The 12,159-nt window shown below is 42.3% G+C and overlaps 1 protein-coding gene across 3 annotated transcripts in view; it reads left to right on the top strand.

Annotated features, from left to right (window-relative positions):
- Nucleotides 1-12,159, top strand: part of LOC123504722 (lactadherin-like) — a 177,779-nt gene that overhangs the window by 158,493 nt on the left and 7,127 nt on the right. For all 3 annotated transcript variants that reach the window (XM_045255474.1, XM_045255473.1, XM_045255472.1), the window contains exon 8: nt 2,447-2,639. In XM_045255474.1, coding sequence (XP_045111409.1) covers nt 2,447-2,639 — 193 coding nt within the window. The remainder of the gene's footprint in view (nt 1-2,446; nt 2,640-12,159) is intronic.

The raw sequence follows: 12,159 nt of genomic DNA, 5'->3' as shown, positions 1-12,159 counted from the left end.
CTCAGTGATACCAGTCGTGTGCTTGCTTCATGAGGATAATTCGTGAAATCAGCCTGATTGAAAACATTGGTTAGCATCATTTCTAGTATGCAGTTTGGGGTTGTGGGTCAGTGCCCAGTGGGTCTCTATGGTGTGTATATAGTGTTGTAATGTGTGATATGTGGTGCACTTATTTCCCATAAGTGAAGATAACGGATCTTGGGACGTGCCACAAGTACTGAAGTGACGAGTTTAGATGAAGGAAACAGTCACAACAGCTTGGGTGTGTGATTAGTCTAGTGTGGGAAATCAGGAATGCTGCTGAGGCGGGATTAATCAATTTGCAAGTCCCATGTAGTGGGCGTGGATACTAACCACTTTTTCGTTGAGGAGTGTCTGATGCACGCATTGTTGAGAATAAACGCGTGAAATTGAATTAATGAATCCAAACTCGTTACTTTACGTAGTGGAGGAATAGATGCGTACATAATAGTGCACTACAGAATGTGTTGTCTTAACAGACCCTGTCGCTCGAATTTAGCGGCTGCCTCGCGTATAGCAGATGCTATACGCGAGTGATGCTAGAATTACGACACCACCTCTCGTGTACCTGCTCCAGCGATTATCATTCTCCCTATCACTGCCTTGCCATGGCGTTCTTGATTAAAAAAAAAATCAAGTATTGGGAAGAGCAACTAACGACAAATTTGTTTAAGATAACTAAGTAAATAAAGCTCGCTCTTAAAGCCTTTCCTAAAAAGAACGAATTCAGAGGAACCGAGAGAAAGGCCAGCGTATAGGTGTCCTGTATTACTTACTTGAAACTATAAGATGTAGACAAGGGAAAAACAGAAATTGGAAGAGAGCTCCAGAATTTACCAGTAAAAGGAATAAAAGAGTGGAAATCAGTTATTGCGGAAGAAACAGGGATGAGAGTAGGCAGAAAGATTTGTGCAGCGTGACCGCAGTTCTGGTACCACTTGAACTGATCAAATATCTTACAACAAAAATACTAACCGTCTGCCACAGCGAAACAATGACCATCTGTACACAATGTTTATACCCAAATGCCACCATGATGAACACTTGACACTGACTGTACATGATCTTTGGTAGGTAAAGAATGAAGACAATCATCGGTGAACAAGGAATGCTGTGAAATATGACCACCAGCTTTGTATTCCCGGTTTCGCCAAGACACACAGGGCGGAACGGGCGGCGGGACGGGGGCAGACGTGTTGAGGTGCATGGCTGACCGGCTGTTTACCTTTGTCCTTCTAAAACGTGTTCGAAATCTGTGAATTCTTAAGACACGCTTGTTCTTTGGCAATGATGAAAGTGAAGGTGTGGAACAGAGCTCGAATGAAAGGTGAATTGAATTGTAGGTGTGTGATTTGAGTGTTTACCTCCAAGATTACTGTCAAAAGAAAATTACTTCTTAGTTTATCGCTGTCTTTTATCCGCTGCTAATTTCTAGTTCTGAAAGAGTGACCATATTGCTTTACTTTGTGTGTGTGTGTGTGTGTGTGTGTGTGTGTGTGTGTGTGTGTGTGTGTGTAAAGGCCTATAGCGCCTGTAGGCACCCTTGAGGAGTGTATGCGAAGCTTCCGCCCATTAGTGGCGCAGGCAATTTTATTTATAGTTGCTTGCACCTTTTGAAATACAATTGCAATATTTTTTTTCTTTATCCGTTACTTTTAGGACCAATATAAATAATCTTGTTATTTGCCCTTAAGATAATGATGCAGAATCAGTGCTGGGAGACAATGCCATTGCTGACTCATCCCTTAAATTGTCTAGTGTACTTCAGACTGACTCCCGACACACACACACACACACACACACACACACACACACACACACACATCGAACCCCGGTCCTCTGGCTTCACAAGCCAGAGGACCGGGGTTCGATCCCAACCAGGTGGGGATATTTGGGTGTGTCTCCTTTCACGTGTAGCCCCTGTTCACCTAGCAGTGAGTAGGTACGGGATGTAAATCGAGGAGTTGTGACCTTGTTGTCCTGGTGTGTGGTGTGTGCCTGGTCTCAGGCCTATCCGAAGATCGGAAATAATGAGCTCTGAGCTCGTTCCGTAGGGTAACGTCTGGCTGTCTCGTCAGAGACTGCAGCAGATCAAACAGTGAACACACACACACACACACACACACACACACACACACACACACACACACACACACACACTGCCACTTAGTAGTAGTTTAGTACTAAGCCATGGTTTCCTCGATTATGTAGAGGACTCGATGAAAAATAACATTGCTTTCTTCCTGCTCTATTAATCTGAATCCTAATTTTTAGTATTTCGCAGCTTGAGGACTAACCATTGTCTAGGTAGCCTTGTGCACGCGTTAAAACATGAGACTAACAGCACACCACCCTGAAGTGACGACTGTTGTAACATCGTGATCGTTTAGCCTCCCTGGATATCGTTGTGACTGTCGTCTCTCAGGTGTTTGGGGGAAATCTGGACAAGCACACGGAGCGGCGCCACTACCTCAACTCCCCCTTCAAGGCTCGCTACGTCCGCCTCCACCCTCAGCGCTGGCGGAAATCCATCGCCCTCCGCGCTGCCCTCATCGGATGTCCTCACAAGGGGGACTGTGGCGAGGGCTTCTTCAGGGTGACGCCAGACACCAACTGTGGTAAGTGTGTCGTCCTGGTTTGTTTTGTTTTATTTATTTGTTATCATTTATTTTTTAGAGGTGAGGTAAGGACGAACACGCACAAGCACACGCACACATGCACACACACACACGCACACGCACACACAGCTCTTCAGGAAGCAAGGAAAATTATTTCTCTTTGGCCTCGATACTTGATCACACAATATATCGTCGCCAGGTAACTCAGGTGAGCACACGTTAATTTCTCGAACTACCTGCCTAGTCACGTGAAGGGCAAAGCATGATTCACTGGCTGTCTGCAGGCTATAATTCGCCTCCATTTATAACTTAGCAGAAGGTCAAAATCAGAACGCATGTGGTCAGTGCATGATAATAATAATGCCACGATTGGTCGCTGATAAATTCTAACTTTAGTCTCGTAAAATTTATTGTAAACATTTTTTTTTTCTCGGTCTTGTGGATAATTACTCGAGGTAAGGGTGGTATTTACACTATTTTGTGAATAAAACAGGTTAAGGTAAGAGTAGAGCTTTTTCTTGACCATTATTTTAACTTTAATTTCGTGTGATCAGCTGCATTTAAGAATGGCGATTAAAACGAGGATTGAAGCAGTATTAAAACATTTCCTTAGCTGACTTGAGGAGATTGTGAATATCAAACTTATTTGATCTCCTGAATCTCAAGACATCAGTTAAACCAATTAAGCTAATAAATGATCGTTACCTGTCATACTTAACGTCTAAGAGCGACAGATTTTAGACTTTTATTGTGAAGGCTACATACATTTTGGGACAATTACCAACGTAAGTATACAGCCTAAAAATGATTAATGGAGTATGCTGAAAGTCGACCATTCAGCACCGCTACGCTTGAAATATGGTAAAAATACACTAACACAAATGTGAGTTTTTTTTTTTTTTTATCATACGTTCATGTTTGTCTCTATTATTATTATCATTATTATCATTACTATTATTATTGTTGTTATTACTATTTATGTTGAAGCTGTTGTTAATATTGTTTATAATATCATTAGCTAAAGCCAAAGGATGCATCACGGTACGACAATCTAACTATTGCAACGTTTCATGTGCGTATTCAAGAGGAGGAAGAGAAGGAGCAACAGAAGGAAGGAAGGAGGAGGAGGAGGAGGAGGAGGAGGAGGAGGAGGAGGAGGAGGAGGAGGAGGAGGAGGAGGAGGAGGAGGAGGAGGAGGAGGAGGAAGAGAAAGAGAAAGAGGAAGAGGAAGAGGAGGAGGAGGAGGAGGAGAGGAAGAGGAGGAGAGGAGTGCCAGTAAAAATGGTGAAAAAGGAGAAAGTATAAAAGAAGAAAGGAAAGAAGGAGGTGGTGTAGACAAAATGTGTATATATGACACCAAGTTGTGACACACGGATGTACAGAAGGGAAGATCAGTACTCGTATTCTAGCATAAAGTATGACCTGTGTTGACTGTTCTGGCATCATCACCGTGCCTTCATAAACCTCGTGTATACTAAAACCAAGGGCGCTACAAACTTAATAGCTACTATGTCCGAAAACACAATTTCACAGCAATACCTTTGATTTCTAACACCAAACCCAAATGGCTGTTAAAGTGTGGAGGAGAACAAGGAAGAGATGAGACGGAAACATGAACAGACGGTGAAGATACAAAAGAAAAAAAGGGACAAGATATAATGAACAGGAACAGCGGGAGAAAGCGAGTGAGTGAATATTGAGTGTCAGGTAACGCTATTTGACAAGAAATGCGAGTGACAGGATCAATAAACTCCCTTAGAATGTAGTACTTCCTTCACAAGAGTAGTATTTGTTAAGTCTGTTGAGGATAAACTTTGATGTTTGTTCCCATGACTAGACATACTAAAGTACCAGAAGTGAAAGGGAAGTCAAGGAGGCTTATACAAGTTGAGGAGCTGCTACGTAGTATATTTGTGTTACGTTGTTGAGAAAACCACAAAAATACAGACAAAATCCTGGTGATCTTGTGTCCGAGTCGTTCATTATTGTAGATGGAGTGCGCAGGGAGTCTCAGACAATATAATCGTATTAGGAAGACGTATGTACTACTTTTGTGGGAGGGTAAAAGAAGGAAGTTTGAAGAAAGTTAAGCGTTCATTATCTCTCCTTCACCTACACCGACACACACACACACACACACACACACACACACACACACACACACACACACACACACACACACACACACACACACACGAACAAACCTAATCCTCTTATTCTCCTCTCATCCGTTCGCAATCCGTCGTGTCATTTCATTCAAGGTCATCCTCTTGCATCCACCACATCAACAATACTTAGGGTCGTATTCTCAAACACTTCTGTGCTTCACCTCCACTATTTCAAAAGGCTTTATCTAAGTTTATCTAAGTTTATCTGAGTTTTTAAAGTTTTTTTTATGATTCTAGAGCCAAATTGACAAGATTTTTTGCATAATTAACCGGAAAAGCACTCTTGAAAACCTCACTAATCATCTCTGTGACATTGGGAAATGGTCGTGGTGAGAGAGCAAAGCGTTTCTGAATACGTACCTTATATACACGCTAGGTAAGCTCCGTTTCTAATTCAGAGAAATGTCTTTCCGTGAACGATAGTGCCCCCCCCAAAAAAAAGAAAAAAATGCTGCTGTTTTAATTTACGTTCCGATTCAACGGAAGAAGATTGTATCAGTAAGAACAGGACCAAGTTGTAGGGGTATCAGTGTAGCCATCTGAAACAGTGTGGGCGTGACCAGAAGGGGCGAGGAGAGCCAAGGGAAGGGTAGGGAGAGAGTGGTAGGGAGACTGGGCGGTGACGGAACGCATGCGGGGCAGGTAAGAAAGATTAAAGGTACTACTTACTACACACACATCCCTCACCTCCGTACCCGACATCCTCCGCCGAGTAGAGCCCCGTCAGATAAGGCCAAGTACAAATTACAAGAAGAGAAAGTACTGCAGAGGAGCACTGTAGTCTTAATGGATTCTACTTCTATGCATACCTTTATCATCAGATTAAAGAGGCGGGAAGTTTAGAAAGCGAAAACTGTGAATGGAAAAGAGATATTATAGCAATAGGTCAGTTAAAAATAATGAGAAAGTGCTCCTGAGTATAGGGATTATGGCCAGTGAAATATTGAGTAGATTATTATACTCGTGGTACAGAAGTGGCATGACATGGTGATTATAGGGAAGTATAAAAAATTAAATTAGTGAACGGATAGTTAAAGGAGCTTAGAGGAAGGAGAGTGTCCAACAGAGCACCGCAATTTGTTACTAAGCTTGGAAAAACAAAAAAGGAAATTAGACTTAATCCTAAAAGTGCACAAGTAAAGATCGTCTGAGAGAAGATAAATGTAGTAGTAAGTGAGAAGATGATCATAGGGAAATTCAAGGATAGGGGAAAAACTGTCAACGAATTCACTAATCCCTTCAGTACTTGGATGCATTTTTATCTTGGGTTTTAGTTATGGTTAGACGATAGAAGGAGAAGGAAGGGGAGATAATCAAGCAAACATCTTTTATATAACCTCACATGGAGACGAAGCCAATTCAATAAGGGAGAAGGAAAAAAGATAAGCCATTACTGCTATTAAAATCGAGGAAAGTCAGGAGAAGTACACACATGGATTTATTTTAATCGTGAGAGTTTTCATTATTTTAATCCCCACATAAGTTTCTGAAGCTGTATAAAATCACCAAATACTAACCAGAATGAAAATAGAAATGAGTTATGGTACTGAAGAGGTTAAACAAATCAGTCAGGTTACATGAAAAAAAATACAAATAACAAACTCAGCACCGACGTATTGTGAGATACAGATGAAGACAGACTGCGCAAGAAATATTTAACCTTGAAGCAAAATAGACAGACAGACAGACAGACAGACAGACAGATGAAGAAGTGAAACCTTTTGTAAGTCTGATGGAAGAGACATGAGAAGTGTGTTGGCTATCTTTGTAAGTCTTCTATGTAAGAGTGAACACGCCCATGCACAAGGGAATGGATGAGGGGAAAGTGTGATGGAGTACGAAGGGAAGTCACTTTCGAAGAGGTTGTCTGAAAGTCGCTGCACTGCGGGAGATCTGGACCCCAGTGCCAAAGTTTTCTTAACGGCAACAAGTTTGAGAATGATGCTGATAGAAATGTTGATAAAGATGAGGAGGAGGATGGAATGACTCTCCCCCCATTCTCTCTCTCTCTCTCTCTCTCTCTCTCTCTCTCTCTCTCTCTGATCGTTACATTGATTTACTGATTTATTTATTGATTCGCTGACTGATTGGCATTTTATTGTCCACCTCAAAGCAAAACTTGCATGTTTCATCGTTCAGTGGCTCAGCAATAATTACATGAATATATAAACTGATTCACTATATGAGGGAAACATGCATCTCTCTCTCTCTCTCTCTCTCTCTCTCTCTCTCTCTCTCTCTCTCTCTCTCTCTCTCTCTCTCTCTCTCTCACACACACACACACACACACACACACACACACACACACACGCCACTTCTCGACTTTCCAGCATCCACTTAACCAATGTTTCCGGCACATTCCTCGCAATCAGAGCCACACTTTACTCATTAGTCGCTCCCTGGCAGCCTTTTCTCGGCGTCTAGAAGGCCACGTAAAGTTTATGGCGGATGATGAGCAAGGAATAGAAAGTTTTAAGACGAAAAATGCCGAAAGTGAGCGAAGACGAGACGGAACATCCATACTAATGCAGGTACTAATGGAGTGTGGGACTCAGAAAGCAAACTTGCACAAGGGATACGTTGAGAGAGAGAGAGAGAGAGAGAGAGAGAGTGGGAGTGCTATATGGAATGTCTCGTTCATTATTGTGTTGAGGTGTTTCGCATGATCACAATCCTCCTAAATGTAATGTACTAGCGATGCATCCTTGAAAGAGGAACTGCTTACCAGGTGACGAGGACTTCTTTAAGTATACATGGATATGTGTTATAAAGCGTACCTAAGTTCTAATATGTTTGAAGCTTCGTTCAATGTTTCACGTGTTGGTTCAAATGAAAATGGGACTTTCCCGCGGCAGTTTCCGTTTGGCTGCCATCCTGTACAGCGAGGTCTTGCTGCGCTGAGCTTAGACGTTTTCTCCTGGAGTCGCTGATAAAGGAATCTACGTGTGCCTACGATTTCCTTAACATTGTTACAGTTAGACGTCTCAGTGTACGTATGTACGTATGTATACGTGTATGTAGTTTGTATGCATTGCCCCAACTCCTCCATGACTGTCTCGTGTCAAGCTGTGAATGTGATAGGAACTTTCCGTTGTATGGAAGCTGTGGAGCTGCAGAAACTGCCAGCGGAGTTATAACACAGAACAAGAATTACGGTTTGATATGAGAGAATATGGTCAATACGTGTGCAATCACCGCAAATTGAATTCAAATTCAAATAGTGAAATCTTTTTTTTTTTTTTTATAACGAGGTTTGTGGGTAGCGGCACAGTAGGATTTCATGGTATCTATTGAGTTGATCCCTCAGACTGATTTCAAGTTTAGTAAGGTTTGTGCTTGTTGGATTCATGTCGTAGCAGAAAGGTTCGGGGATGGCTAGGAGGGGTTAGGTTTAAAAAAAAAATATATATATATATATATATATATATATATATATATATATATATATATATATATATATATATTCCTTTTTTATTCATTTTTCTTTTTAAGTGAACTTTCCGTAGACTTTTCAACATCCATATTTCACTCAATTCTCGTTCCCCACCCAAAATCCCGATTCCCCACGAGGCCCCCAAACTTGTTTGGGGTTTTGGGGAAGATGCAAGGTGGGAGGGGGCGGAATAACCTTTCACGCTGCTTTTCTGTGACTCAAATGCCACGTGCTTTTGTCCAGAAAGTTTTAAAGTTTCTTTTTTTTCATATACGTAGGAAACCTTTCAGCCTCCAGGCACTCGTTGTCGTGAAGGCAGTCAATCTGGTTTGGCGTGTGTGCTTGTTTTGGCTGAAAGTTTGCGAGGTAGTGGTGCGCGTGGTTGGCTGACTGAGACCGAAGCTGAGTGAGTGAGAGTGGTGATTCGCTTTCAGTGATGGTGATTTGTCTTGCGTGTGACGGCACCTGTGGTTACCTTGTTAAATCCTCCCTACCATTGTCTTAGACCTTGAATTTTGTTTACTTCAAATACTAAATCTTAAGCTTTACCAACTTCCACATTCCACTTTTTTACATCAATTATTCACTTTGTAATTTTCTATTTATGAACGAATGTTTGACTGCTTGGCTAATGAGGCGTCTTACACACGAGACAACAACAACAACAACACTACTACTACTACTACTACTACTACTACTACTACTACTACTACTACTACTACTACTACTAGTTGCTTCATGTGGAAGAGGCCTAATGTGTTAATTAAGGACACCACAGCACTTGGGTTTTGAATAATCGTAGCATTGCTTCGCCACCTCCCGGTCAGTCTCAGAGTGGTCAGTCTTGCTTATTGCACTCCGCCATGCCAGATGTTCAATTCAGACACCAGTTCATGAGTTTTTGCAACGCCAAGAAGTTTCAACCATTATACCCTATCTTATATTTCTTTTTCTCTGTCTAACAAGCTTGGGGGCCTCCTGGGAAAGCGTTATTTTAACCTAACCTAACCTAACCTTGTTATTCATTCTTGATAGGGTAAAATGGGGTTAGATATGCTCGTAGAAGTGTGATCTAGACCGTGAGAATTTGTATAGTTACGTGTGGTGTATTGGTTCAAACTGTAATAATACCAAGAAATATAACAATTCAGCAAATCGGATGGTGAGGAATGAAGGTTATAAGACAGCAGTAAATTTCGCATAAGGCATCAGACCTCGCTTCACTTCCAACATCGTAAAAAAGACAAATGACGCGCTTTCGTAGTAGTGATAAACAAACTGCCGCTAAAATTCAACCCTCAAACATGAAGTAAGTAGGCCAAGTTAATTGAGTAGGTCTGTAAAAGTGTCCCGGGTTAGTTAGGCTTGGCAGAGACATCCCTAAGGCACGCGGAGAGAGGTAGCCTTGGCAGAAACATCCCTATGGCACGCAGAGGGAGGAGGAGGAGGAAGAGGAGAAAGAAGAGGAGGCGGCGGCGGCGGAGGAGGAGGAGAAAGAGAAAGAGAAAGAGAGGAGAAAGAAGAAAAGGAGGGGGAGAGGCGGCTGTAGAAGAGAGAAGACTTATGGGTTGACAGGACAGAAGACAGTTGGCGTGTTTCAGGGATGGCAGCGTCGTGGATGTTTTTGTGGTGGTATGGAGTGTGGAGCAGGGTAGTGTGTTAGGCAGACGGGGTGGTTGGCAAGCTGACCGACGAGTAGAGACTATTAAAGCAGTCAAATAGTTAGTTAGGTTAGTTGACACGTTACTCTGACTCCACGTAGTAGACATGGTGAGACAGGTGACAGATGGATTGGGTTATGGATGCGTAAGAATTTTGAAGAGAATGTTAACAAATTGTCTTATCTCTCTCTCTCTCTCTCTCTCTCTCTCTCTCTCTCTCTCTCTCTCTCTCTCTCTCATAAATCACATGGGATAAATATCAAGCGACTCGATTCCAGTGATGTGAATTAGTCCCTCTAAAATTCCGCTGCTTCTTGCTAATCCTATTATCATTCCCATTAAGTTTCCCTGAGTCATCGCGCGAGTCCTCATCATCACCCTCACTTTGTCCTCCTCCTCCTCCTCCTCCTTACGGTTCCCTGATGATCTCTCACTTTCACTGCAGTAGTTATGGTGGTAGTAGTAGTAGTAGTAGTAGTAGTAATATTGAGAGAGAGAGAGAGAGAGAGAGAGAGAGAGAGAGAGAGAGAGAGAGAGAGAGAGAGAGAGCAGGTGATGAGAAGACAAGGCATTAGTGAGGAGTGAGTCGATCAGCGGTAAAGGGACAGAGGGGAGGCAGAGAAGTGGATGAAGTAGACGTCAAGTGGAGCACGTAGGCGGCTCACTTGACGGCAAATCAATGACATCACCGCTATGATCTACTTTTTGTGGGGCGAGGAACGAGACAGACAGGGAGAGAGACAGACAGATTAACCTAGGGAAAATTGACTCCCAACTTGGATATAAAGCCGTGAAATCTTCCGATGTGAAGTCCCGCTAGTCAGCCACGCACGTAGACTTGTGGGTCTGTGTTCCCAGCCTCGCTAACACGTACCAATAGGAAAAAAATAGAAAGGTGTGGATGGAGAGAAGTCTTCGCTTTTTCTATCCTATATGAATTACTTCTTTTTATTAGTTATAGTGCATCTTGTTACTACCAATATATCCGTTTTTATATATGATTCACTCATTCCTATAATCTCGTTCACCAGGAAATATATGAAGCAGTGTGCGTGAGTGCGTGTGTATGTGCTTCCGTCTGCACGCCCATCCACGCGTGTTCCTCTCCCATTCCATCAGAGTGAAGTGCATGTATTCACTCCACTAGTTATGCTAAGAAAGTCAAGAAAATCGTAATTAGAGGGTTGGCATGATAACCGGTTGCACCAGCACTGTGTATTCACTTCCTACTCGTTACCTGACAGAGCGTGTGGGTACCTTGGAACCAACCTTGCTACTTGCTAAATCCTCCCTCGCCTGGTTGGCCTTCCATTAATAGCGCGCGTCGATTGCACTCTGCACTCCCTACCCTCACACGTCCTCCGTACTCAAAGACGTGGCAACTAACACCTTGTTTTCAAATGCTTGTGACGTGCTCAGTACTAGTAAATGTAAAATCGCCATCCAGGTCTCTCATTACGTGGTTGTTATTCATGTTGAAAGTAGCAAGTAGCGGCGTAACTTATAATTAACTTGTGATTTTGTTCTCTTTCTACTGTTGAAAAAAAAAAAAAGCTTTCTTGCAAATTCCGTAGCAGTTTTTACTATTATATTTCTTTTATTATATAGTACCCAGTGATACGAACGATTTTCTCTCTCTCTCTCTCTCTCTCTCTCTCTCTCTCTCTCTCTCTCTCTCTCTCTCTCTCTCTCTCTCTCTCTCTCTCTCTCTCTCTCTCTCTCTCATATATTAGAGTAATGACACACACGCGTTACAATCTGAAGGCTGGGCACGCTTAACTTTCCTCCATGAAACTAGTATTCTCAACATTTATTTTGTACCACGTCTTTGAAGTGCCGTGGAATTATCATCTGACAATATGATAGTCGTGCCCTTCAACGTAACAATGCGTGAAGGAAAGAGCCTAGTTGCCATGCACTTCCTTTACAATGGTGGCAAAAAATCATGGAGGCAAGTCTTTTATATGTTAAGGTTGGAATTTTCACCAGAGTTTCAGTGTGCGGAACCTTGCTTCACTCCTTTTACTTTCTCTTGGTAATGTAATTTCATATGTTATGTTCCCATGCATTTCTCTGTTTATTTTCACCATCTGCCTTTAATGAAAACCACTATCCACGCTATTTTTAAACGCAGACACCAGCCAGGGATAAGTGATATTGTAAATGAAATTTGCTGTTGAGGATATTTTAGACTGCTGTACCTTATCAAAATCAACCTGACGAGGTCAGTGGCTCGTGGTAGTGAGTTGGTGTGACGT

This window comes from Portunus trituberculatus, chromosome 17, assembly GCF_017591435.1.
Source record: "Portunus trituberculatus isolate SZX2019 chromosome 17, ASM1759143v1, whole genome shotgun sequence".
Lineage (NCBI taxonomy): Eukaryota > Metazoa > Arthropoda > Malacostraca > Decapoda > Portunidae > Portunus > Portunus trituberculatus.
This window is presented reverse-complemented; position numbering and strand designations above follow the sequence as displayed.